Raw genomic sequence first — 24956 nt, 5'->3', positions numbered from 1 at the left:
TCATGCAGTCAGGTCCCCAGACACATCCCGACTTCCTGTGGGCACAGACTGAGGGCCAAGGCCCTGGCTGACCCATTGGCTCCAAGAAGGCCCAGTCACCCATGATGCCCAAATGCTGACTTCCACCCAGGGTGGGCTCTGGGCTTTGGCTGCCCTGGCCTGGGCTGAGTGCCCAGAACAGGCGGCCCTGTCTGGATGGGTTTCCCTGGCTCTGGCCATGGGGACAGGAGGCGGCAGCAGCCCAGCTGGGCTCTGGCCGTAATGAGGCCTCATTAGTGGGATCCAGCTGCTCCAGCCCCGTTGAGACAGGTGGACCCCCCAGTTCCATCCTCTGACTTTTTTTAATAAGAGTGGGCAAACTTCCAGAGGGGCAAGGAGTCTAGGGGCTTTGTTGTCCCCTGAGGCTCAGGAGGGAAGGTCCTGCTGAGCTAGAGCAGAGGAGTGCTGGGGACAGGGGAGGGCTAGGGGAAGCTATGCATGGGATGCAAGGCTACAGGGCTGAGTAGGTGGGCTAGTAGGAAGGATCCTAGGGCCAGACAAGAAGCCTGAGGGAGGTAGGGTCTTCTCCTCTGGATCTCAATATTCCATTTCATGGTCGAGTAGGTATCTGCACATCTAGCACCCATAGAAGGCCACTGCCTGGGCTGTCCTGGCTACGAGAACACATCCTTGCACTGGCCTTGTATAAGAAGAGTGTGTCCCTGTATGCCAGTCCCTGCATGAGGAGAGAATCTACTGTGTGTCAAACCTTGTGTCAAGACCTAAGTTAGCAGAGTGCTCACTATGTGCCTAGTCCAATGCTGAGAGAGCTCTCAGTGTGTGTCAGCGCCAGGCCAAATGAACCCTTGTGGTGTCAAGTCCTGCAGTAGGTCAGGGCCCTGTGTATTCCAAATTCTGTGCCAGGAAAGGACTCAATGCATCCCATCCTGAGCTGGCACCATGCTGGATGAATACCTACTGGGTGGCAGGCACTATACCAAGGGAGTGCCCAATGCATGGCTAGTCTGTACTAGTTGAGCATTTGTCACCTGCTGAGACTTGTGCTAAGTGAATGCCCAGGGGCAATGGCCCTTTACCAAGGGAGTGGCCAATTTGTGCCAAGCCCTGTGCTTGGTGACATCCCAATTGTGCCAAGCATGCACTAGCTGAGCATTTGCTACATGCCAAGACTGGGGTGAGTGAGCAACCACTGTGTGCTAGGCCTTGAACAAGAGGTATCCAAACCCTCATGTCAAAGCATAAAAAAACAGGTCAGGGCGGGACAGGCCCAGGTGGCTGCAGATGGTTCTGGGATTTAGATGCTTGGGCACCCAGGGCCCCAGAGTCAGAGTGACTCTGCGCTTATTTATCACGAGGCTTCCCAGTTATCAGAGGCAACTGATGTGTTCAAAGGCAAGAGAAGAGACTGATGAGGCTCACCATGGGGAGGGACAGAGAGGCCAGGCTGGGAACTTGGCATGAAGTAAAGCTGAGCCAGTGGGGGTTCTCATGCCTCCCACCCTAGGCTGCCCTCCTCTAGCTCCTGTCCTTTGAGACTGAGGCAGCCCTGTTCCATACGTGTTCAGAGGCCCTAAGTCTCCATGGAAGGACCACCCCACCCCACCCCCAGTGCCCCCGAGCATCCCAGCTGCTCCCAGGCTTGGAGGCACCCTGGCCAGCTGGGTTCTTGCATGGCCCTGTCCTAAGAGCTGCTGAGGCGTGAGGAAGGCAGCTGAGCTGGCCTGGCAGTGACCATCTGGGCTGGAAGTGGGGGGAGGAACACATGCAGCAAGCATGTGGGCCTGGGCACGTGCTGGGAAGTGGCTTGCTCCTCTGCGGGCACCTACTCCACAGCCCAGTGGAAGCTCCAAAGACGACACAGAGTCTGTTGACACTGAAGAGACCTGAGTGGTCCATTCCCTCACATCCAAACCTGGGGTAAGGGCCACGCAAGTGAGGATCCCGTGGTAGAAGCCAGCCCCCACACCCTACATATCAGGGCACAAACAGGACCACAGACACCACAGAGAACTGGGAAGGGCCAGGTCACCAGTTTACATGCACACCCCTTCTCATCTTCTCTTCTGACTTACCATGGAATCCAAAGAAGGAGTATATCAGAAAGGAACTTCCTCAGCCCCTTGCCCTTGGGAAGACACAAACACCCATAAGTGCTGACTTAGCTCTTGGGTTAGTAAGCAAAGATGGGGGTTGGCAGGGGCTGCCTGCCTGCTGCACCTCAGAGGCTGTATCCTAGAGACAATCCCTGAATGGAGGCAGCTTGAGCTCCACACTGGGACCCAAGAATAGAGTAGCCCAAGGTCATCAGCAGAACTGAAAAGAGGCAGGAATAGAATCTCCAAGCAACCACTGGGGGTGCCCATGGGACAGATGCTTTGAGCCTCAAGCGCAGCAGTGGGTAGAAGCCAAAGGGCAGAGAGCACAGAGGAAAGTGAGCCCCAGCTATCTTTAGGCACTCTCTGATGCTGGGAATGGGAGTCCCAAGGCAGCACTGCCTTCCCCAGACAGGCCGGCCAGGAGGGCCAGCGGAGTTCTGGCCTGGGATGCTCAGCTGCAGCAGGGGTTGTGGGACCTCATGACTCATGTTCTTCACGCTGCCATGTGGGGTCCCCATCTCTCCAATCTGCCTGCTCTGACCCTTCCAGAGTTGCTTCAGAGAAGAGTAGCTATGGGGTGCTCAAAGGGGCTCTTGGATTTCACAGGGCCCAGAATCTATGTGGTAGGAAAGCCACATCCTATTTCCTTCTCAGACCATGGTGATGTTAAGACTTCTCAGGGAAAGTTGGGGCCCTGTTTGAGTGCTAACACAGGATCTATTGCTAGCAAGTGTTCAGGTCATAAGATCTCCATTGGGCCCATTTCTGTGCTCCCAGATTTCAGGGCGGACTAGGAACACTTTCAGAAGCTTGGTTTATTCCAACCAGGAGGTGCCACTCCCCAGCAGGCCTGAGGGACTGGGCAAGGAGCCGGAGGCTGGAGGGTCAGAACAGGGCTGCATAGGGGATCCGAAACCCAGAAGAGAACTGCCCAGTGCCTATCCCCTAAACCATTCCTCTGGCTCAGGTATGTGGAATTCCAGAAATCTTTGGTGAGACATAGGGTGAGCTTAGGGAGGGCTCAGCAGAGGTCCAAGCCAATCAGCCACTAATTGAGTGAAGAAAGCAACAGAGGGTATTGACAGGGAGAGAGCTGCTGAGGGAGGGGTTGTCCTCAGTTCCTGGGTTCCTCCCCTGACAGCTGCCCAGACTGGCTTGTCTCTGAGGCAGGATCCCAAGAGAAAAATACAGTAACAGCCCTTAGGGTAGGATCTTTCTTCTGGTTCCTGCTCCTGGTATTAACCTGCTCCATCCATTAATGAGTTTTGTTCCCCTAAAAACCTTACCCAGACACTTGTTCCTCAAAGGGCCTCGCCTCTACCTTTTCTGTGTTCTGAGGCAGGGGTAAAGGAAGGGTCAGGCTGGAAAAGGGGAGGAGGGAGATTTTCTTGGAGGCCTCAGGAGAGGATTCAAACAAAATTTTGTTACTCTTTGGAGCAAGAAGGAACCAGAGAAGTAGAGAAAAACCAGACAAGGTCTACAAACTCTTTGATCAGCACATAATGATGGTGCCCTGTGGTATAGCACTGGGTGGGGATGGGGTGCCAAGGTGCAGTCGCAGCACAACCCTGTGGGTCCTACTGTCCTCCCAGCAGGACAAGCTATGTCCTCTCCAGGGGACCTCTTGGGACCTCCTCCCCCTGCAGGCTTCCATCATGTCTGTGGGACAACCTTCCCAGCCGTGGGCTCAGACGTGGCAGTGTCTCACAAGGTGAGACTGCTTGCCTGAGCACGGTAAGCCCTGGCACTTGGGAGCCCTGGTCGTGCTGACCCTGATAAGCTGCTAGTGGGAGGTCCCAGGGGACGGTGTGCGACATCCCTTCCTCCCTGCAGTCTGGCCCTGTACTCACCAACATCCCTTTGGCACCTTTTCCTACCATAGTGGCAGTGGGATGGGGGCTCTGGAGTCCCAGAACACACTCACAGGCTCTGCTTCCAGCACCTTTCAGACCACAGACCTCAAGAGCTGTGGAGAGAATGGAGAATGAGGTGAGGCCTTGTCCTGGGCAGCCCCGAACCACGAACTGGCAGGCCTGTGTGTCCTTCCCACACTGGCCCACCCGCTCTGCCAGCCCATTCAGTATCCTGCTCCCTCTGGATGACCCCTCGGTCCAACCCCTTCCTAGCTCTCTCCCAACACTTCCCCTGGAACTCTTAATTCTCCAGGCTTCCCGTCCCAATGGGCAAAGGTCTATTTTTGACTCTACAGATGCCCAATCCTATAGAAGATAAAAAATGAACACAGAACTGGGATGGGGTCCAAGTCGTCCCTTGCCTGTGTGAATGGCTGCAACCTTTCCCCAGGGGAAATGAGCCTGGATCAGCTCACTCCCCAGTCTCAGCCCAGGCTGTGGCCCCACCCTGCCTGGCTCTGCCACAGGTAGGCTAATTGCTGGGTCCCTCACTCACCCTGAACAACCAGACACACCACACATAGTCACGCCTCCTTGCTTTCCTTGTGGCTGTCCCTGATTTTATGACACTTTCCCTCAGGTGCATACGGTGAGATTCAGCAAGTCCTTTAGGACTGAGCTTAAATGTCACCTCCTCTCTGTAGCCCTCTCTGACACGCACTCTCCCCACCAAAAGGAACTGCTTCCTCCTTTCTGGTTCACAGCAGGCTTTACCAGTGCCCTTATCATCTCCTGTTACACTTGTTTGCTCTTAAGCCCATCAACCACAAGTGGGGAGCTCCCTGAAGCCTTATAGCTGGGCTTCCTCTACCCCTTGCTACACAGCACCTAGCCCAGTGCTTGTGCAGCAAAAAGAGTTGGTTGAATTGAAATGAAGGGGAATTGGTCTGGGGCGGGATCTTCTAGGACAAATCTCAGAGGCCAAGAGGGGCTGGTGAGTTGGAGAGGGGGGTAGACACATCCTGCATAAGTTTCGTGTCAGGTGCAGATGGAAGAGGATGGAGGGGCCTCAACCTTCAGAGACTTAAAGGATGCTCATGGGAGGAAAACCTTGGGGCAGATGGATGAGGAGGTGCAACCTCCACAGGCCCTGGTCCCAGGGAAGAGGTGGCTCTGTCTGAGGCCTCCCCTGCCTACCCAGGGGCAGACTCCATTCAAAAGGCTACTCCAAGTCACTGTGCCTCACCCACAGCCATCTCCCTGCCTGTAAGGGCTACCTCTCACCTACAGGAAGTCACTGTAATGCTGGAAGAGAGGGAAGGAACTCTTTGCCTATGCAAATCAGCTCTTGACTTCCTTAGGCCCTGTACTGGCCACTTGGTCTCCTGCAGAGCCTACTCCTCAGAACAGGGGTAGGGAGGGGAAGTGGGCTTAACCCTTTCCTTTGTCAGAAACCCAGGCTGGCCTCTGCTTCTCAAAGTGTCCTAAAGAGGTCCTGCTCATAGCTTTGGTCTTCTGGCAACAGTTAGAAGAGGGGGCTGTGTCCTTCAGAAGAGGATCATAGTCAGGCGTGGTGGTGGACCCCTGTATTCCCAGCACTTGGGAGGCTGGAGCAGGAGGACTCCTGTGAGTTTGAGGCCCACCTGGGCTACTTAGTGAATTCAAGGCCAGCCTGGATGACATACTGAGACCCTGTCTCAAAAAAACAAAAAGGGAGAGAGGGATCATACCCTTGTTCTCCTTGCTCACGCCACCAGCTATAAACTCTAGATCTGATTTCCCTAAAGCTGCCTCTCTTCAGCCAAGGCAAAATAATGACAATGATGATAGTCATAGTGATAACAGTAGATCGCATTATGAAGAGCCACTTAATGGGCTGGAAATTATTGTGCCATCTGGTCCAGTGAGTAAACTGAGGCACTCTGTCCTGGGACTTAGGCTACAGAGTGTACTCACCCATGTTGTCTGAGTTTCTCCTATGGCTTATAGTTGGACAGACCAACCCAGAGGCCACATGCCTGACCTGTCAGGGCCTAAGCGAGCTTTTTATTTATTTTCATTTTTATTTTTATTTATTTATTTTTTGGTACCAGGGATCGAACTCCAGTCCTTGAGCTTGCGAGGTAGGCTGTGGAACCACTGAGCTAAATCTCCGGTCCCTAAGCGAGCTTTTTAGATCTGACATCTCTGACTGGGGAACTCATCTGCACCCAGGCAGTCACTAGTGGCTGTTCTGGACCAGGTCCTTAGAACCAGCTGCATATGTAGTGCCTGCCCTCAGGTAGCTTATAGATTGTCAGGAACCCTGCCTGGTGGCTAGACCAGGAAATTAGTTAGGCGTAAATTCTTGCTACTCCTCCTGTTAAATGGCCCCATCCATCCATTCAAAAAACACCAACTGAAGGCTGGGCCTTCACTCAGTGGTGCAGTGCTCATCTAGAATGGATGAGGCCCTGGGTTCAGTCCCCAGCACCACAAAACCACACATACACACAAAAAATACCAGTGGAATGCTAGGCCCTCTTCTAGGTGTTACAGGTGTGTAAGACACAGGCCCTAGAGCTGTTCCTAACCCACATATGGGCTGCCATTGAGAAGCAAAGGTGAGGGAGGTCACAGTCAGTTTGGCATATGAAGACCTCAGGCCCTGGGATCTGGAAGGCCTGGACTGGATTCTGGCTTTCCTACTCTCTAGATAAGTGATTCTGAGCATTGCTTAACTTCTTTGAGTCTCAATTTTCTCAGTCTGGATGATGGGACTAATTGTTCCCTCATAAATTCTGAAGTTTCTGCCTAATTTTTATCTCTACTACAAGTCCTTGGTATTTTCCTCCTCTCCAATCCATTAATCTTCCCAAAGCCCCAAAGCCCCGATTCTCTTCAGTTGTTTTCCACAGCCAACAGGATATGACCCAAACTGAGTAGCAAGCATTTAAGGCTGGCCACAAGTAGATTAATTCAGTTCACAAATGTTTATTGCAGGTCTGCTCTGGGCCAGGCCTGTGCTAGGGACCAAGAGCTCAAAGGTCTCAGCCCTCCTGCAGCCTATAGGCTGGGGAAAAAGAGTGAAACTGATGATTCAAACTAAATAATTACAGATTGAGATAAAGGGTGAAGGAAGATCTTTTTATGACACTCTATAGCAGGGCTGAGAGGGAAGCCTCCCCCGAGGAAGTGATGTTTAAGGGTCAGATGAAGTTAATTAGACAATTTGGCAACAGTGAGGAATGGAGAGAAAATGCAGCAGTATGTGGGAAGGCGCTGAGGCTGGAACTCAGATAGCCAGGGAGGAAAATGAAAGCAGACACACAGCAGGGCTAGGGTCTTCCGGTTCTGGAATTTGGTTTTCATCCTAATACAGTGGTGGCTGGGAAGGCTTTTAATCAGAGATCAACTTGGACAGAAGGGATTGCTGGAATGTGCACTTTGAAAGAATCACCCTACATACAGCATAAAGGACTAGAAGGAGGTGAGAGTAGAAGAAAGGAAATCAACTAAAAATGAGCAGTCTGGAGAGGAAGAAGCTTGGATGGGGAAGGTGATTGGCAAGGAAAAATGCACAGATCTAAGAGAAATTTAGAAAACACCTAGGTGATGAATTGGACGTTTAGGGTGGTGGTGAGGGCTAAGAAAGGGCCACTGGTTTCTGCTGGTGTAAGAACGCTGGTAATACTGCAGGTTTGGAAGGGGCAGAGGGTGAGCTGGTTGGACAAGCTGGCTTTGAGCTGCTTGTGAGCCTCTCAAGGCAGATGCTGAAAAGACAGGCACAGGACTCTCCATATACAGTCTCACTGCGGGTTATCTTTCCTGACCCCTAAACGGCACTGGCAGGTTGCTCAATTTTAAGGGTCTGTGTGGGTGAAGCTTTGTCATCCTCACTGGGGATGGCAGGAAATAGGTTCTTCCTTGCCCATGGGGACCTTATGGTTTGTAGGAAGATACAGCAGGAAGTAGTCTCCGCTCACTGCGCTGGAGAAAGGGGATGGTGGTGGGAGCAGGGGAGGCTGTGTTGCATGAGCCCTGGCCAGCTACCTGTGACCATCTGTCCCCTGTGGGGCAGCTGCGCATTACATAGGGCTCCTGCTCCGTGCCCCTGCTCAGGCAGCAGCTCCCCCTTGTCCCTATTTTTACCAGTATGTAGCCTAGCCTCCTTCAAAACCTGTCCCAATGCCATTATCCTCACGAAGCCTTCCTCAGTCCTCTCAGTTACAGTCAACCTTTCCACAGTACCCTGAAAGCATGTCTCGTAGTGATTAGTATGCTGGTCACAGGTGCTGTCCCGGCATGCTTGCTTCTGTCCAAGAATGGCTCCCCCACTAGCTGGACAGGTCTTCTAGGGCAGAGGTGCTGTGTCCTCAGAGCCTCACCGCCGCAGTCCTGGCGTAGGCTGAGTAAGGGGGCGTTTCTCTGCGGTCCTTGGAAACACTTGGGCATGCTCAGTGTTCCCCTTTACTCTCCAGAACCAGTCCCCTCACCCACTACTCTCCAACCTCCTGTTGGCCCCTCACTTGGAGGAGCTTTAACCTTTTAGATTCTTCTCCGCTCCTCACCCTACACCCTTTATCTCCTAGTGGCTGCAGCTTCAGGCTCGATTCATCTAAGAAATAAACCCGGCTTCCCAAGGGACCTGTCAGAGAGCGAGGGACGCAGTCCCTTTAAGAGTGATAGGCAAGGGGCGTGGCCTGTGGCGAGCAGGCCCCAAAGGAGGCGCCGTTAAGTAGCGGCCAGCCGGCTGCTCCGAGGCCCCAGGCGGGCGGATAGGGGTGCGGTCGCTCTTGGAGCTGGGCACAGCTCGGGGCACCCCAGTTCCTCGATGAAGGACGCGTTCGCTTTAATCGGGGTGCAAGGTCGAGGGAGCGGGCGTTACATCAGCCGCTACCACGTGTGGGCCTCTCCGCTGGCGTGGAGGAGGCGGCCCCGCCCCGACCCCTGCCGTGGAAAAGTACTGCCGTGCCGAGAGCCCCGCCCCCGGCCCCGCCCCCGGCCGGGCCCCTCCCGGCCCTCAGGACGAGCCCCCACCCCCAGCCCCCACCGTCGCGGGCCCAGCCGCCAGCCCCCTCCGGCCGCGGCTGCTGGGTGCTGGGCGCTGGCTGGGGTGGGCGACCCGGGGTGCTGGGCCCCCGGCCTCACCTGTGGCCGCCAGGATCGCCCCGGGCGCGCTCGGAAGGGGGACTGCGGAGGAGAGGGCGATGTCCCTGAGGGTGGGAGCCCCCAGGAACTCCCCGCCCGCAGCTCTTCCCAGAGCCGCTGCCACGCGAGCTGTGGACAAAGGCAACCCGAGGGCGCTGAGCCCCCTCCCCCGGCTCCCAACCACCCGCGGACACACGCGGGAGCCCGCAGCCGGCGGGTGAGTGGGCGGGCAGATAGCGAGGCCGGCGGCTGGAGCGGCCAGATAGGCACCAGGCCGGCGGCGCGAGCGGGCTCGGAGCGGGAGCCACGCGTAAGGCGCATACCCGGGCCTCGCAGGCCCCGCGCGGAATCCCGGGCGCCCGAGCGCGCCGCGCTCCGGTTCTGGCGTTGCCGGCGCAGCCGGGCGCCCGCATTCTCCCCTGAACCGGCGTCTGGACGCAGTTCCCCCATCCCGGAACGCCCCCCTTTCCCGCCTGTTTCAGCTCCTTGGTGACAGCGGTGACAACCAGACGCGCGCACCTACCCCGACCTTAGCGGCGAGACAGATATCCCGGTGCGTGCGCCCACACTTAGCCACAGATGCCCGCATGTATGCGCGAGATCACACACACACCCGGCATAGACACGCACACGCTGGTCCTGCGGCTCAACCCCGCAGAGCCATCGACGGCTCCGACCAAAGGCCGGACGGACCCAGGTGCCAGCGGCACACACCTTCCCTCGCCTCCTTACCATGCTCTGCAGCCCCCGGCCCAGGCGTGCTGGGTGGCCAGGCGGTGCGCCCAGGTGGCTTTCTTAAAGGGAAAGTTGCATCAGCCTCCCGAGGCTCGGTGCCGCCGTGAGTCCGCCCGCCCCGCCGCGCCGCTGCTCCAGAGCTTGTGTTTTGGTTTCGGGGAGGCGGGGGCAAAGAGTTTGGTGAAAGTTTGGAGAGTGGAGAAGGGTTGGGAGACCTAGCCAAGTCCCTCCCCTCCCTGAAGAGGTCCCCTGGCCGCCCTCCCCCTTCCCCTTGTCCCATCCCCTCCCGCGGGCCGACTTCTCAGGCTCCTCCTACCAGGGAATAAAATTACAAGTCGCTCCAGCTTTCAGATGATTGATCCCCACAAACCCTGGGAGTGGGGCTCCTCAGCGGAACCCTTCTCCGCCCCTGCCCTGCTGCTCTCCAGCTGGGGCCCTGGGAGGGAGCAGAAGTCGTCCCCTTCGGGCTAAACTGGAATGAAGCCAAAAGGCCGGGGGGACTTTGGGGCTGGGGCTACACTTAGCCCGCCAGGTCCCCGGCCTTCTGCGCCTGCGTTCCCCCTAGAGAGAAGTTAGAGCAAATTCCGTTCCCTTTGGAGCAGCGCCGTTAGAGACCTAGGCGCAGCTGGTTAAGGCCTGGGTCCTACTCCTTGGAACTGGAGGGCTGGAGGAGCCCTTTCTCTAGAAACCCTCGTGGACGTGAACGAAGTCTTGTTCAGCCCAACCCCACCAGTGGTGCTGCTGGGGCTGCAAACACCAACCTGGTCTCCTCCCTTGGTTGGGCAGACATACCTGGGTTCCAGTCCCACTTAAGTAAGTTTTTGCGGGCCGGGGATTTAGCTTAGTGGTTCTGCCACCTGCCCCGAAAGTGCAAAGACCCGAGTTCGGTCCCCGGTACTAAAAAAACAAACAAAATAAATAAGTTTTGCCAAAAAGTGCTTTGCTGACTCTCAGCTTTCTCCCCTGAGAAGTGGAGAGGATGAGTTAAAGAAACTCGTACAAGTGTATATAAAATGCATTGATCTAGGCTGGGCAGCAGTGCTGTTACTTAGAATAGGGACCCCACATTTGCTTACCTTGAGAATGACAAGGTTTCCGGGGAAAGGGGCCACTTAGTACCGACTGCCAGAGGAACTGTTGTTGCCCCACCCTGAACAGGCCTCATGGAAGGCCCCAGTCTGGAGAGACAGACTCCACTCTGCACCCTGAGTCCTCACCATTGTAGAGCCTGGAAACTGATTGGATTTTTTTCTCTGGAAATAGCCTCTGAGAAGCTGATGCAGAGAAGCTGATGCAGAGGTGTCACACTTGCACAAGGCCAGTTGACGAATGAGATTCCACTTTATTAATTTATCTGAACAAGATAACATGTGTCCAGCCCAGATACTTCCTGCAGAGTGGGCCTCTCACATGCACACATACATCTGAAGGCCTGCCTCAGGGCCAGGGCCATATAGAGACTACTCTCTACCATACTCATAGGTCTTTCACACTGGGGACCATCGCAACCATTCCTTTTTACTTTGTCCCCAAAGCTAGCAGAAATAGCATGTTTGAGATTTATATTCTCCTACAAACCAATTGGAGTTTGTGTGTATGTGCGTGTGTGTGTGTGTGCGCGTGCGCGTGCTCTACCTGAGCAGTCTGTTGTGTTTGCACCCCTGACTGTACCTGGTTGGGTACCTCTGGAAGAGTGGCTGGACACTGCAGCAGGCCTGTGTCCTGTTTGTTCTCAACTTCTGAGACTGGGCAGATTGATCCAAGTCTGTCCCACTGGGACTTAATTCTCCCCACAGGTTGTTTTTGGTCTCTTCTTCCCTGCCTAATCCCTAGATGGTCAAAAAGGGCTCCCTCCCGGGAAAGGCAGAATGGAGGGTGTTGGAAGAAGTGTCCAGGTAGAGGAACAAACAAGAGTGTGAGTGGGGCAGGGGTGAGCCTAGAAGATACTGAGAGGGTTCTGAGAATGGGAAGAGAAAATTCTGAGAATTTCCCTGGTCCTGGGAGAGTAGGGCTTCCCACTACCCTAAGGAATCTGTAGGGAAACAGCCAGGTGTAGGAGGCTGAGAGCCTGAAGCTAGGATGCCCTTGGGTCCAGGCTGGGACCTGAACAGGCTGGGAGAAGGTGAGGGAGAAAGTGCAGAGTTCAGCACTTAGGGGCTCTAGCAGAAGGAAAGCTTGGGATTCACTGGGGGGACTGGGAGGCAGTCTAGACCATGAGGTAGGAGAGAGAAGATTGCCTTTGGGCTGTCTGGGGAATTCCGTGACACTGCCCTTGAAGGTTTTGCTAGACTAACAGGGACATAACACTGTTTTGTATACATAGATTAGTGTATGTGTGTGCTTTACTCACCTTGATCCATAAAGTGCTTCAGACAGCCACACCAGGAGTCCCGAGGGAGGCTTGTGAGAAAGGTTCTGGTTTGAAAAGCCATCTCCACGAGACAGGAACTAAAGGGCTGTTTTTTTCCAATCAGAATGCTGTCCCAGGGAGGCAGGTCTGGGCCTAGCCCAGGTCAGAGCTGTGATGGCCCTGGTGCCTGCTGTGAAGTCCCTGCCTGGGCATTCAGCCCACAGGGAGGGAGTAGCATGGCCAGCCCTGGTCACTATAGGAGAGGAAAGGGATCCAGCCTGATGGGGTCAATCACCCCACTGGCCCTGGCCTTCGTCTTCCTGGAGCAGGGCAACAAGAGAGCAGGCAGCTGGCTGGGCCCCACCCAGTGCGGGCTGAGGCGTGTCTCAGGAGCCTCCAGTTACAGTGCTACTTCCTGGGACGGCTGCACCCAGCACCACATCCCTCAGTGTTGGCTGAGTTCCTCATTTGTCATCATTAGCCAGCAAGATTGAATCCTCTGTGTTGGGACAGGCAGCGTCAGCTTAGGTGTGTGCCTGGTAGCCAGAAGGATAGTGCCAGACCTGAGCTACTTCTGGAGGGCATTGTAGGAGCTGGCAGCACAAGGCACTTTGATGGAGGAGAACTGAGCACCAGGCTGAGAAGTTGGTAGAGGGTAGGCTTTGCTTTGAATCAGCCTGGCCTGACCAATGGCCTCTACCTCCTTGGAGGCCCAGTCCCATTGACTGGGAAGCATCATTAAAGGTGCCTCATCTGGCTTCTGCTCTCAGATTCTTCCTCTCTTGAACTTTTGGAGCCCAGTGGTTAGTGCCTGACACCTACCCTGACCTGACCCAATTCAAGGCAGAGGCTTAGATGAGCTCCAGATCCAAGGGTTGTCCCTGGGGACCCCCATGTCAGTCTCAGCCCACCCCTCTCCCTGGCAGCATAAGCCAATCGAGGCCCTAGGTAAAATCAGCCTTGAAGACAGGAGGCATTGACTTTGGCCCTATCCAAGGGGCGGTTCCAATCTTCAGAGCAGTCAATACCCAGATCCCCAAATATAGTGGATCCTTGATTTACGAATTCAGTTGGCTCTTGAGGGCTGGTTGTAACTCAAGTTGGTTGTAAGTCAATACAGCTGAGATCTGGATATTTACCTGGGTACGTGCCATAGATAACTAGAGGCAAATGAATCTTCCATTAACCTAATTTACCCAGATTGTTCATATGTCAGATTGGTCATAACTCGAGGGCCCACTGTACTTTAGATCTCCCAAAGTCCAGAATTCCCAGTCCCAAGGATGCCAGAGTTCTCAACACTGCAGAAGAATAATATCCAGAATTCCCAATACCCAGAGCCCTCAGTGCCCAACCCCCAGAAGTCCTAATGCTCAGGTGCCCAGCATCTAGACCACCCAAGGTTTCTAACATCCTACTTTCAGAGTGCAAGTGTCCCAGGTCATTGGGAAAGAGGAAGGGATGGGTGCTCTTGTATGACTGAGGTTCCTTCATTGATTGGTGTGATTGGTGGCCATGACTGAAGTGGCCTGGGACGGTGCTGGCAGGAGCAGCAATGCTTCCCATATGCTCAGATCCTATCTGGAGAGGTGGCAGGAGGAAGGATGGCTTGTTTTCTTGTGTAACTGAATGTCTATTTACTCATCAAATACTTGTGGGCATCTACTATGTGCTGGTATTTGTGCCCCTCTCCAGGAATCCAGCCCTGGGAGAGGAGGTGCTCCTGCTCTTTAACATGGATTGGTTGGCAATGTGTCGGTGCTGGGGTGGTAGTCTGGCCATGTGCCAATGCCACCACTATGAGAATGAGTGGCTCCTGGGATGTGACAGTTTTAGTATGAGGCTGTGTGGTGGATTAACTAATGGGCAACCTGGAACACCCAGCTGAACTGAATCAGCATGGTTCTGGGCACAGAAGAGCCACCTGAGGATTGTTGCCAACAGCTTAAAAAGAGAACTGGAGGGGAAAATCATTTGTTGTTGATCTTCTTGGAGAAGCTTGCAGAGGCTGGTTTTCCTTATTTGAATTTGGCTGTTCTCATGGTCGGAGGAGCTTGGGTCCTCGCCAAGCCAATCGCTGGGAATGGCTGCTGTTCTTATCAGGGAAGCTTTGGTCTTTGCCTTGAGCATCACTTCCTGGCTCCACTGCAGATCTCCCAGCGTGGTGGCAGAGATCCTTCACCCAGCTGGCACAGGTTTTCTAGCTTCCACCACTGGCTTTTGGGTCTTCCCGGTGCAGATCTGTGACACAGACTTGCATGAAACATTGCTGTGGGCTCTAGGCCTTTAGCTGGGTTTTTTGGGTCTCTAGTATGTGGACAGATCTCTTATACTTCTCTGCATTTGACTTTTTGGGTGAATGTTATAAAATAATCCTGTAAATTATGTGTCTTGTATTAAATCTATTCCCTTGCAACAGGCTGAGTACAACAGGCTGTGAGCAGTGTCAGCAAATTGGGTGTGACTATCAGAGCCAGCCTGGCTGTGTCCATTTGTCTGCCTATCCTAACAATCTCTCCTGCCTTACCTCACCTCTCCACAAGTGATAGGATGCAAGGTCCCTCTTCTGCTCTGATCTCCAGGTACTGTGTAGCTGGTCCCGTATGGGGAGAGCAAGAGCACCTCCAGAGCTGATTTGCAGTAGGGTGGAGATTTGTCCTGCTGCCCCTGCCCCCGCTGGACCAAGAGCCTCTTTGAACTGGGAGGACAGGAAGAGGGGTGGCTGTAAGTGGAGCAGCAAACACCAAAAATAGCCCTCTGCCCTGGGGAGGATCCTGTGACACCACCCCCTGCTCCCAGTTCAGCTGCAGACCTGGAGCCTGGGTAGTACTTCTTTCTGAGTCTATGTTCCTAACTCCTGTTGAAAGAGGGGCAAAGCAATGATGTCACTACAAATGATGACATCACAGGGAGTTATAACATCCACAGATGCCAGGGTCTGGGAAGGGGACGGTGGCTTGCTTCCTAAGTAGGTGGGGCTCCATCTGTTGGCAGCTCCCACAGCTCCCAACAGCCCGGATGGCAGGGCAGATAAGCCCTGTGGGGGGCCCTGCCTTATCTGTTCCCCACACATGTCTGATAAGCCTCTTACTGAGGCCTGCCCAGGGAGCAGGTGAGGAGCAGGCTGGAAGAGGGGAAGCCCAGCTGGGCTGGCAGGGCTCCAGGGAAGACAGTGGTGTCAGAGAATGCTGGCAGAACCCCAGGAGGGTGAGGCAGGGGGTTGTGGTGAGAGCCAGGTGGAGTGTTCCTGGGGTACTGACCCTGGGCTAGGCTACCTGCATTCCTATCCCAGGTCTCCACTCAATACCCGTGGAAAGTAGGCCTGGTTCCCTCAGTATTCCTCACCTCTAGTACTATTAGCAGTGACTATCAATCCTAGTATGGTGTGAGGATTAAAGGATTTGGTTTGGTGTTTTTGGTACCAGGAATCGAACTCAGGGACTAGAGCTTGCCAGGCAGACACTACACCGCTGAGCTACATTCTTGACCCCTAAATGATTTAACGTGTGTGAAATAGTCACAGAAAGAGGCCTGCTATAGGGGAAGTGCTCATTCTCCCTCCTAAGGCAGTATCTTCCCCAGCACAAGCCCACCATGCCCAGCAGCACTCTAGGGATCCTAGCTGGGGGTTCCAGAGATTTCCTAGCCTTGGACATATCTCCATACCTACCCCGTCCATATTTGCCCCCAAATGCCCCAGGAACCCTGACCTTTCCAGTATATTTTCTTCCAGGCCCCCCTAAAGATACTTTGGAGCCCTGGTGCCCTCTGGTGACAAAGCTGTACATGGCAGTTACAGCTGGAAGCCAGGGCATATTGGGTCAGACAAGGTACAGTCTGTTATCCTTACATCAATTTTACAAGGTAGGAATTATCTCCATTCTGTAGAACTAAGGATAGGGAGGTTGAATAACTACACAACTGATCAGTGGTAGAGCTTGAACTTGAATGCAGGCTGTCATGTCTCCGAAACCTGTGATCTGTCTTGAGAAGTGCAGAGAGACTGCTTAGGGACATACATAGCTGCCTGGCCCAGGAGACATTTTACATGTGAGTGATATGCTGATAGTTCAAGTGTTCCTGTGGCCACTGACGTTCTCCACTGTAACTGTCATATAGTGAGAACTGGTTTAGAGCACGATAAAGTTAAGTGTTGGCTGTTGGGATTCCTTGTGTGGCTTTCTGGAGTGCACCCTTCCCGTGGTTGTGCTCGTTAGTTGTGTTGTGTGAGATTAGCCAGGGCGGTGTGTGTCACAGTGTGACTGTGGTGGAGGCTCCGTAGCTAGTGAGACTGTTTTGGGAAGGGATAGAGGACCCTGAGTTCTCAGAACCACTTGCTTTTTCGGTCTGCTCACCATGGCATGCATGAGAGATGACTCGGCGTGCCTGATACACTCCCATGGGCCGGTCCCAGTCCTCATTCCCCTCCCCCCTTTTAGTTTTTGAGAAAGTAAAGCAAATAGTACCACAGATGGAGCTGGTCTTCATTTTTTTCCATGAGATATTTGTGAAAGCATTTCACATGCCTCTGAGTGGTAGCTAAAAAAAAGTGTCACTTAAAAAGAAAAGTAAATATGGCTCTTCTAGTTCTTTAATTTGAACATCAGCTTGCAAGATGTTCCAAGACCTCTGGGAATCACTAAGACCCTTACAGGGAAAAAACAAGGCAAAATTATTTTTCTAACAAGGCTAAATTATTATTTTTCATTTTCACTTTGTTGGTATTTGCACCAATTACACAAGAGTGAAACTGCTGGTTCCTAAACAAGAATCAAGGCATGCACCCACTGTACTAATAGTCTTTGTACTCCTCTCTACCACTGTGTGGACAGTAAAAAAAGACAAAAAAGTCAATTTCACTTTAATATATTTGTCTGACATGGCAAAATTACTTTTTTTGGGGGGGGACCAGGGATCAAACTTGGGACTTTGCACTTATGCAGCAGGCACCGGAACCACTGAGCTAAATCCCTGGCCCGAAGCTACCTTTTAAAAACCCTTAACTCTTTTGCTTTTTGGTACCGGGGATCTAATGCGGGTTCTTGCGCTTGCGCAGCAGGTGGCAAAACCACTGAGCTAAATCCCCGGCCCTAAAAACCCTTAACTCTTTAGTTCATGTCTTTACTATTTTGTGTGATTAAATTGGACGTATGCTTGATCTCAAGGAAAAGCACTTACATGGTTGAGTCATGAGGTGAATTCTCCCAAAATCAGTTTTATTTAAAACAATAAATGATGCACTAGTTATCCAGACTTGGGTGTTTGGCATACATTGTCCTGAAAGTGAATGAAGTGAATCTATCAGTTCAAGAAGAAAAATAGCCAGGAATGGTGGTCCATGCCTCTAGTCCCAGCACTCTGGGAGGCAGAGGCAGGACAGCAAATTTGAGTCCAGCTTGGACAAGTACTAACTAACTTAGCAAGAGCTTGTCTCAAAAATTTGAAAAATGTAAAAAGGGGTAGGAATGAACTCAGTGTGAAGGCCTTGGGTTCAATCCCCAGTACCACATGAGTGCGCGCTCGCACACACACACACACACACACACACACACACACACACAGAAAAGGAAAGTATTAGTGCTTGTTGCCAATGACAAAATTATAGCTCTTGAAGCTTCTCAATTCTGATGAGATTGGTAGTGACATTAATGAATGTGCCTCTAGTGGTTTTTTGATATTATATAATAAAATGTGACATTTGGAAGATCTGCTTATATACTATAAATGACCAATGCGTGCTGTCACAAAGTCATGCTTGAGTAAAAGATCTGTTCAAAGAACAAAACAGACCAGTGGATTTTTTCTTTTCTTTCTTTTTGAAAAACATATATATATATATATATATATATTTTTTTTTTTTTTGTACCAGGGATCAAACTCAGGTCCTTGTGCTTGCAAGGCAGGCACCAGAACCACTGAGGTAAATTCCCGGCTAAAAAACATTTTTGAGATGAGGTCTCATGAAATTGCTCAGGCTGGACTTCAACTCGTGACCCTCCTGTCTTGGCCTCCTGAGTGTCTGGGGTTAGGGAGTGTGCCACCAGAGCAGGCTGAATCAACGCACTGTAGAGTGAGTGTGAGTGTGAGAAGTCCACAGGGTCCTGTTTTACTGTAGTCAGAGCACAGCCCAAATAGCTAAAAATGCTTCTCTCTTTTCTACCTACACATGTGATGAAGCTGAGGTTCTTTTCAGTCCTTCAACTAAAACAACATATCTCACCAGCCTGAATGCAGAAACAGATATGAGAACTTAGCTGCTTTCTATCAAGCTGACATTAAAGAGGTTCGCAAAAGTGTAAAATGATACCACTGTAAAATTTTTGTTATAAAACATTCATGTGCAAAGCTCTGCATTTGATCCCCAGCAATACAAAAAAAGAAAATATGTAGCTGTTTTTCATAAATATAGATACGGTTTTAGTTAACATATCATGATTTTATTAATGTTATTTTGAATTAATACATATTTTAAAGTTTAAACTTTGAATACATTGAATGTCAATAGATAAAACACATGTAAATAAAACTAGATCCTTAATTATTATTATTAGTTTTTGGTACTGGGCATCAAACTCAGGACCTTGTACTTGTGAAGCAGGTGTGGTGCCACTGAGCTAAATCCCCAGCCCCTCCTTAATTATTTTTTTAAAGTATAAAAGGGTCCTGACTAAAATGTTTGAGAACCACAGAATTAGAGATTTACTTTTTAAAAACTTGACTTTCTTTTTCCTCAAATTAAAACAACACCGAGATTCCATCTCATTCTAGAAAGAATGGCCATCATCAAGAAATCAACCAATGGGCCAAAAAACACCCCCAAAACAAAAAAAACTCCCAAAAACAACAAAAAAAGAGAGTCTTAATTTCTTTTTGGTACTGGGAATTGAACTCAGGACCTTGTGCTTGCCAGGCAGGCGTGGCACCACTGAGCTACATCCCTGGCCCTTAAAAAAGAGAGAAAAATGAAATGAAAAATGTAAACAGAGTTTTTGTAAATGGGGAGGAGAAGAAAGGTTGAAGGGAGGGCAGGGGAATGGGGAGAAAAGAGTTAAGATATATCATGTATTGGTACAAATTCTCCAAGACGAATGTGATCATTATGTGTGGCAAACATGTACTAATAAAAAAAGCTTGATTTTTAAAAATCTTAGACCTTTGGTAATATCAATAAACTATTAAATAATGAGTTCATGTAGCTGCTTACATTGCAATACCTGTGAGCTATGGGTTTAGTAGTTTCTAGTATGGTTGGCGATGTTCCCTGCCCCTTGTGGAATGTGCAGGCTGTCATCTTCTCCCTCACACCTCCTTGTTTTATTTCTTTTTTCTTTTTTTTTTTTTGGCGGTACTAGGGATCGAACTCAGGACCTTGCGCTTGTGAGGCAGGTGTGGCGTCACTGAGCTAAATCCCTGGCCCTCCTTGTTTTGTTTCTTAAGGAGGAAGAAAATTGACCCTTGAATAGGTGCTGCCTCCAGGACAGATATTGCTGGCTGGCAGGGCTCGGGCTGTATGCTATCCCTGGTTATCTTAATTCTATTTCTTCTATTTCTAAGCCCACTTTAAAAAAGCTGTTATTTATTGAGCACTTTCTGTATTAAGAACTTTTCATCTTCTCACTTAATCCTCACAAATAATGCTATTGCTGGATACTGTTATTTCCATTTTATAGATAAGAAAACCCAACTTTAGAGAGATGAGAATTGACCCCGCCCCAGCCCCACAGTACTGGGCATTGAACCTGGGGCCCAGTGCCTGCAAGGCAAGAGCTGTACCACTGAGCCACACCCCCAGTCCAGAACTGACCTTAAATTATCTTTAATTTATAAGTAAAAATTAAAAGTGACTTTACCATTACATTTATGCCTTAACAGAGTTATTCATCTGAAGCTTAGTACTTTCTGTTCAATGCTGGGGATCCAACCCAGGGCCAAGCCTATGGTTGGCAGGTGCCCTCCTACTGCGCTACACCTCAGCCCCAAAGCCCAGGACTTTAACAGTTGTTCTTAGTGACTTAGGGTAACTCAGGGAGCCACCAGTACAGACTCCAAATCCCTGCCTGAGCCCCACCTAGGCCTCTATAGTTGAATCCTCACCTGCGGCCTCCCATTCAAGTCCTTATCCCTGAGCCTACTGAAGGCCCACGTCACATTTAGGGCACACGAACCTAACCCCTTATGCTTGTGTTTGTCTGACTTTTTTCCAGGACCTTTGATGGAGTCTTCACACCTGTCCTCCTCACTGGAACCTCCTCTCACCCCACCTGAGCCTTCCTCCCTGAGCCCACCGGTGGCCCTCACAGAGTCTGTTCTCTCTGGGGAGCAGCAGAGGGGTAGAGGCCGGAGGCTGAGGGAGGGGCCGAGACAGGGCCTGAGCTGGGGAAACAGGAGTGGGGAGAACTGGGCTCTCAGCCCCCAGCCATGTTCCCAGTCAGGAAAGTTCCCACACAGCACTGACCTCTCACCCCAACCCACCTCTGTGTGAGGACGGATTGCCTCGGCCACCCGTGCTTCAAGGACCAGCAGCTGCCTCCTAGCAAATAAAGCATCCCCATGGGAACCATGTCAGGCCAGCTTGAGGGTAGGGCTTCTTAAAGTCTTTATTGCCCCCAAACATGGCCTGATTCTCCCATCCTGGCAACTCCTGTAGACTGGAGGAGGGACCATTGCCCTCCTCAACTCAGGGAACTATATCTCAACTTGGGTACTATTTCTGCCACTCAATTTGTGGAAAAATGCTCCTTTGGTCTCAGGCAGATCTTTCCTGGGGCAATCTCGTAGGAACCTCACACTCTCTGTCCCTGAGCCCCTACCTCCCACCAACACCCTAGATGTTGTCTAGTGTCTCTCACCACCTCCTGGAATTCTGGTAGGAGAGCCAGAGGGAATTCTGGCCAGGGGAGCTGGGGGTCTGAACCCGTTCCTCTACTCACTTGGGCTGTGAGCCTAGTTGTGTTAGGGCTGTGATTTTGTCCATTGAGTATTTGATGGGAGGAACAGAGGAATGATGAGGCCGGGTAGGGGTGAGGGGCACTTAGGTGACCTGGACGGAGGGCTTGTGCAAGTGATTAGCTGTCACGTTGGGTCTAAGCTCCTTACCCTCAAAATCTAGCTTGCCTCCCTCTAGGTTTAATCCGGCAGCAGTGGGGGCGGAGGCCTGAAGGCCCTGGGCAAGGCTTGAGGGCTTGGTGAGCTCCCAGTAGCCCATTTAGCATAACCAGTGATGGCCATGGTGCCTCTGCCTGTGGGTCTCTCCACTTTTATGGACTGCCCTGCCTGTCCCTGGCTTTGAGTATGCACATTTGTGCTTTTTTTCCTCTCTCCCTGTCTCTGCCAACACCTGTGACTGACTCCATGGGGCAGTTGTTGGTGGTGATGGGGACGGCATGGACACCACTGGATAATGGCTCCCACAAGACCATGACAGGGCTGTGGTTGACAGAGGCCTTGGGGACACAGACTTGCAGGCGATGTGGGGTTTTATGCAACAGGAAGCTAAGTGGCCATGTGATGTAGCTGACCTGGGATTTGAGGAACATTGGGTTATTTGTATTTGACACACAGACTGGGTGGGCCTGAGTCTTGGCTAATATGTAGGATTATCTGGATGACTCAATGATAGCAATTCCAAAAGAATTTGAAAGGCAGAAGCAGAATAGCAGCAGCGATTTTCAAATGTGGTGATTCTGACCCCTGACCCTGGGACATTTGGCCATGTCTGGAGACATCTTTGTTTGTAACGCTTGAGGGGAAGTGATGCTACTGGAATTTAGTGAGCAAAGACCCAGGATGCCACTGAACATTTTGCACTGCTTAAGACAGGCTCACACATCAGAGAATTTATTCACTCAATAGGGTGAAAGCCCAGTTTTGCACCCTGAGCCCAGGCATGTTTTCTCATCTCTAATGGGGTGCCCACAAAGTAACCCTCAAAGGTTATTAAGATGACCGAGCCAGTACTTGTAAAGTGCCTAAAGTAATGGTGTGCGCTTACCATTACTGTGGACTTGTACCCAGAGATATCAAGAGTAGGTTTGGGTGTCAGGAGTCAGACATTCTTGTCTTCCACAGTACTTCAGACAGGCTTTCTCTGTTGCCAAAGGCTGCCCAGGCTCTCATCGTGCTGCTTCAGTGATGACAGAGGAAAAGAGGTGAGCTCTTCCCGGCTTCAGTACCTATAAGTCCTCAGGAACAGCCGACTGGCTGAACATGGGTCACATGACAGCCCAGAGTTTCTCAGGGTGCCAAGATTCCCATCAGAACCACTCGATTGCAGGGTGCTGTTAACAGGAGGATGGGAGGCAGCTGAGCAAAGCAAAGATGACAGAAGCCCCTGGCCAGAGGGTGTAGGGGAGCCTGTGCTGATGCAGCATGTGATCTGCTAGACGAATGGTGATGCCATGTTGCAGGGAGCTTACCTGTCCTCCTCCCAGAAAGACTCAACCCTGGCAACCTCGGAACACTCTCTTCTCTAGCTTTTTCTTCTCTCTCCTTTGCTGTCCTCTCCCCTCCCCTTTCCTCTCTTTTCTTCTCCTTTCCTTTCTTTTTCCAGACAAGGTCTCTCTATATAACCTGGGCTCAGATCCTCCTGCCTCAGCCTGCTGGGTGCTGAGATTACCAATGGGTGCCACCACACCAGGCTCTTCTCTAGCTTTTATAACAACACAGTCTCTTGATTTTCCTTCTTCCCCTCTGGCAGTGATTTCTCAGTCTCCTCTCCTGGCTTCTCTTCTACCAAGCCTGGTAATGTTGATATGTTCAAAGTTTAAGCCCAGACTCCCTTTCCTGTTTTCTACAGACCTTTCTGAGTAGCTCATTAGGATATTATGCTGGTAGCACTGAAGTCATGTGTTCCACTGCTGGTAGCACTGGAAATGCTCAGATGAGGGTTTCTTATCTTTTTCCTTGGCCAGAAAACAGTTAAGCAGTTACTAGCATACCACTGTCCCAGACCATTATCACAGAAATTAGGTTTCATCATACTTACCCAAAACTTTGTCACTCACATCCTTTCTCAACACACTTTGTTCTTCCGAAGTATTTTACTTCCAATTTACTTAATCTTGAATCCATTTTCATCTAGACTCTATGTCCTGTGGCTATTCACATTCCAGTTTTCTCAGACACTGCCGTCCACAGTGACACTCAGTACTGAGTTGTCCCTAACTCAGGGTCATCACTAATGTCACATGTTTGTGACATCTTAATGTTGTTTACATAATTCATTGACACCCGGTCTTGGTGCATGTGCACAATTTCTTAATCATCTCTTCAGGATGATTTTGCCTTGGAATATTAAAAAAAAAAAGCTAGTGTTGGAATTTTCCATAAGTTTCAGTGAAGGAAAATAATACAGCTAACATTTATTGGGTACTTACTAGTAACAAATCAGTTCTTTTTTTTTTTTTTGTACCAGGGATTGAACTTGGGACTTTGCACTTACAAAGCAGGCAACAGAACCACTGAGCTAAATATCAGTTCTTTTTTTGAGACAGCATCTTGCTAAGTAGTTCAGGATGACCTTGAACTGACCATGTAGCCCAGGCTGGCTGCAAACTCACAGTGATCCTCTTGTCTCAGAGCGCTGAGATTACAGGCATGTGCCACCACACTTGGCTAACAAATCAGTTCTCAGCACATCATCTACTGCCTTCCTTTCTTCCTTCTTTCTTTCCTTCTTCTTTTCCTTCCTTCCCTCTCCCTTCCTTCCTTTCCTCCTTTCCTTTCCTTCCTTCCTTCCTTCTCTCTCTCTTTCTCCCCCCCCCCTTCTTTCTTTCTTTTCCAGGCTGGCCTCAAACTCTTAGGCTCAAATGACCCTCCTGCCTCACCTTCTTGAGTAGCTGTGACTATAAGCACACCACCAGACTCATCTTCACTTTATATGTTAACTCACCATTTACACATCACTTCATCTAATTTTTATAACAATTCTATGAAGTAGATACAGGTTGAGCGCATCTCTAATCTGAAAATCCAAAATCTGAATGCTCTCCAATCTGAAAAAAAACCACAAAAACAACTATTTGAAGACTAACACAATGGCGAAGAAGGAAAATACTATTCCTGACTTCATGTTACAATTCACAGTCAAAATGCACGCACACTAAAAATATTGTATAAAATTAACCTTCAGGTTATCTGTATAAGTTGTATATGAAACATAAATGAATTTTTTGTTTATACTTGGGTCCCGTGTCCAATATATCTCAAATATATTTTAAAATTTCAAAATCTGAAACACTTGTCCCAAGCTTTTCGGATAAGGGATACTCAGTCTATATTATCACTTGTCTTGTTTTAACACCTAAGGAAACTGATATGCAGAGATTAAGTAACTTGTCCAAATTCATGTGGTCAGTAAATAGCAAGCCCAGGATTTTATCCGAGGCAAGCTGGCTTAAAAATATGCACTCTCAACTTTAGGTTACAGCTGCCTCCTTGAATACACTTATGCTTAGATATTACCTGATTTAAAAATGTACCACAAGAAGTAATGTCTTGCTTTGCAAAGCTCATAAAATGTTTTCATTATAAGGGATTGCTCATGTGTTTTTCTAAGATAAAGCAGTTGTGCTAATAGCATTAAACCACTCATTCCTTTCCTCTGAGTGGCCTAACAAGGGATTAGTGGTGTCCTTTGATATCTCGACCTTGGAGGGCAGGAACAATAAAAGCTGGTCCTGGTGGAAGGGTGGTAGGGTGGGGAGCAGAAGGAGGAGGAGTGGGCAGAGAAGGAGAGGTACTAGGAGAAGAACTAGGTCTAGACAAGACCCAGCCAGGTCTTGAGATGAGGCT

The 24956-nt window shown here is 50.6% G+C and overlaps 1 protein-coding gene across 10 annotated transcripts in view; it reads right to left on the bottom strand.

The window, feature by feature from the left end:
* Slc6a9 (solute carrier family 6 member 9) overlaps nt 1-12476 on the bottom strand; it is a 33607-nt gene extending 21131 nt beyond the window's left edge. Inside the window, exons 1-4 of one of the 10 annotated variants that reach the window (XM_013068159.3) lie at nt 12165-12476; nt 10607-10711; nt 9812-9954; nt 3947-4062 (exon numbers count right to left, since the gene is read on the bottom strand). In XM_013068159.3, the coding sequence (XP_012923613.1) occupies nt 3947-3976 (30 nt within the window). In that variant the 5' untranslated portion in view covers nt 3977-4062; nt 9812-9954; nt 10607-10711; nt 12165-12476. Of the gene's footprint in view, nt 1-2072; nt 2126-3946; nt 4063-9079; nt 9220-9602; nt 9668-9811; nt 9991-10606; nt 10712-10890; nt 11080-12164 lie in introns of those variants that run through there. The other 9 variants (XM_087215137.1, XM_013068162.3, XM_087215138.1 and 6 more) reach the window with 9 other exon arrangements.
* Between the last annotated feature and the right edge of the window lie 12480 nt (nt 12477-24956).

The sequence above is a fragment of the Heterocephalus glaber genome, unplaced genomic scaffold (assembly GCF_053883595.1).
Source record: "Heterocephalus glaber isolate CG9 unplaced genomic scaffold, H.glaber_assembly_v1.0 deba00001452, whole genome shotgun sequence".
In the NCBI taxonomy this organism is placed as follows: domain Eukaryota; kingdom Metazoa; phylum Chordata; class Mammalia; order Rodentia; family Bathyergidae; genus Heterocephalus; species Heterocephalus glaber.
Note: the sequence above shows the minus strand (reverse complement) of the source record. Positions and strands in the feature narration are given on the sequence as shown.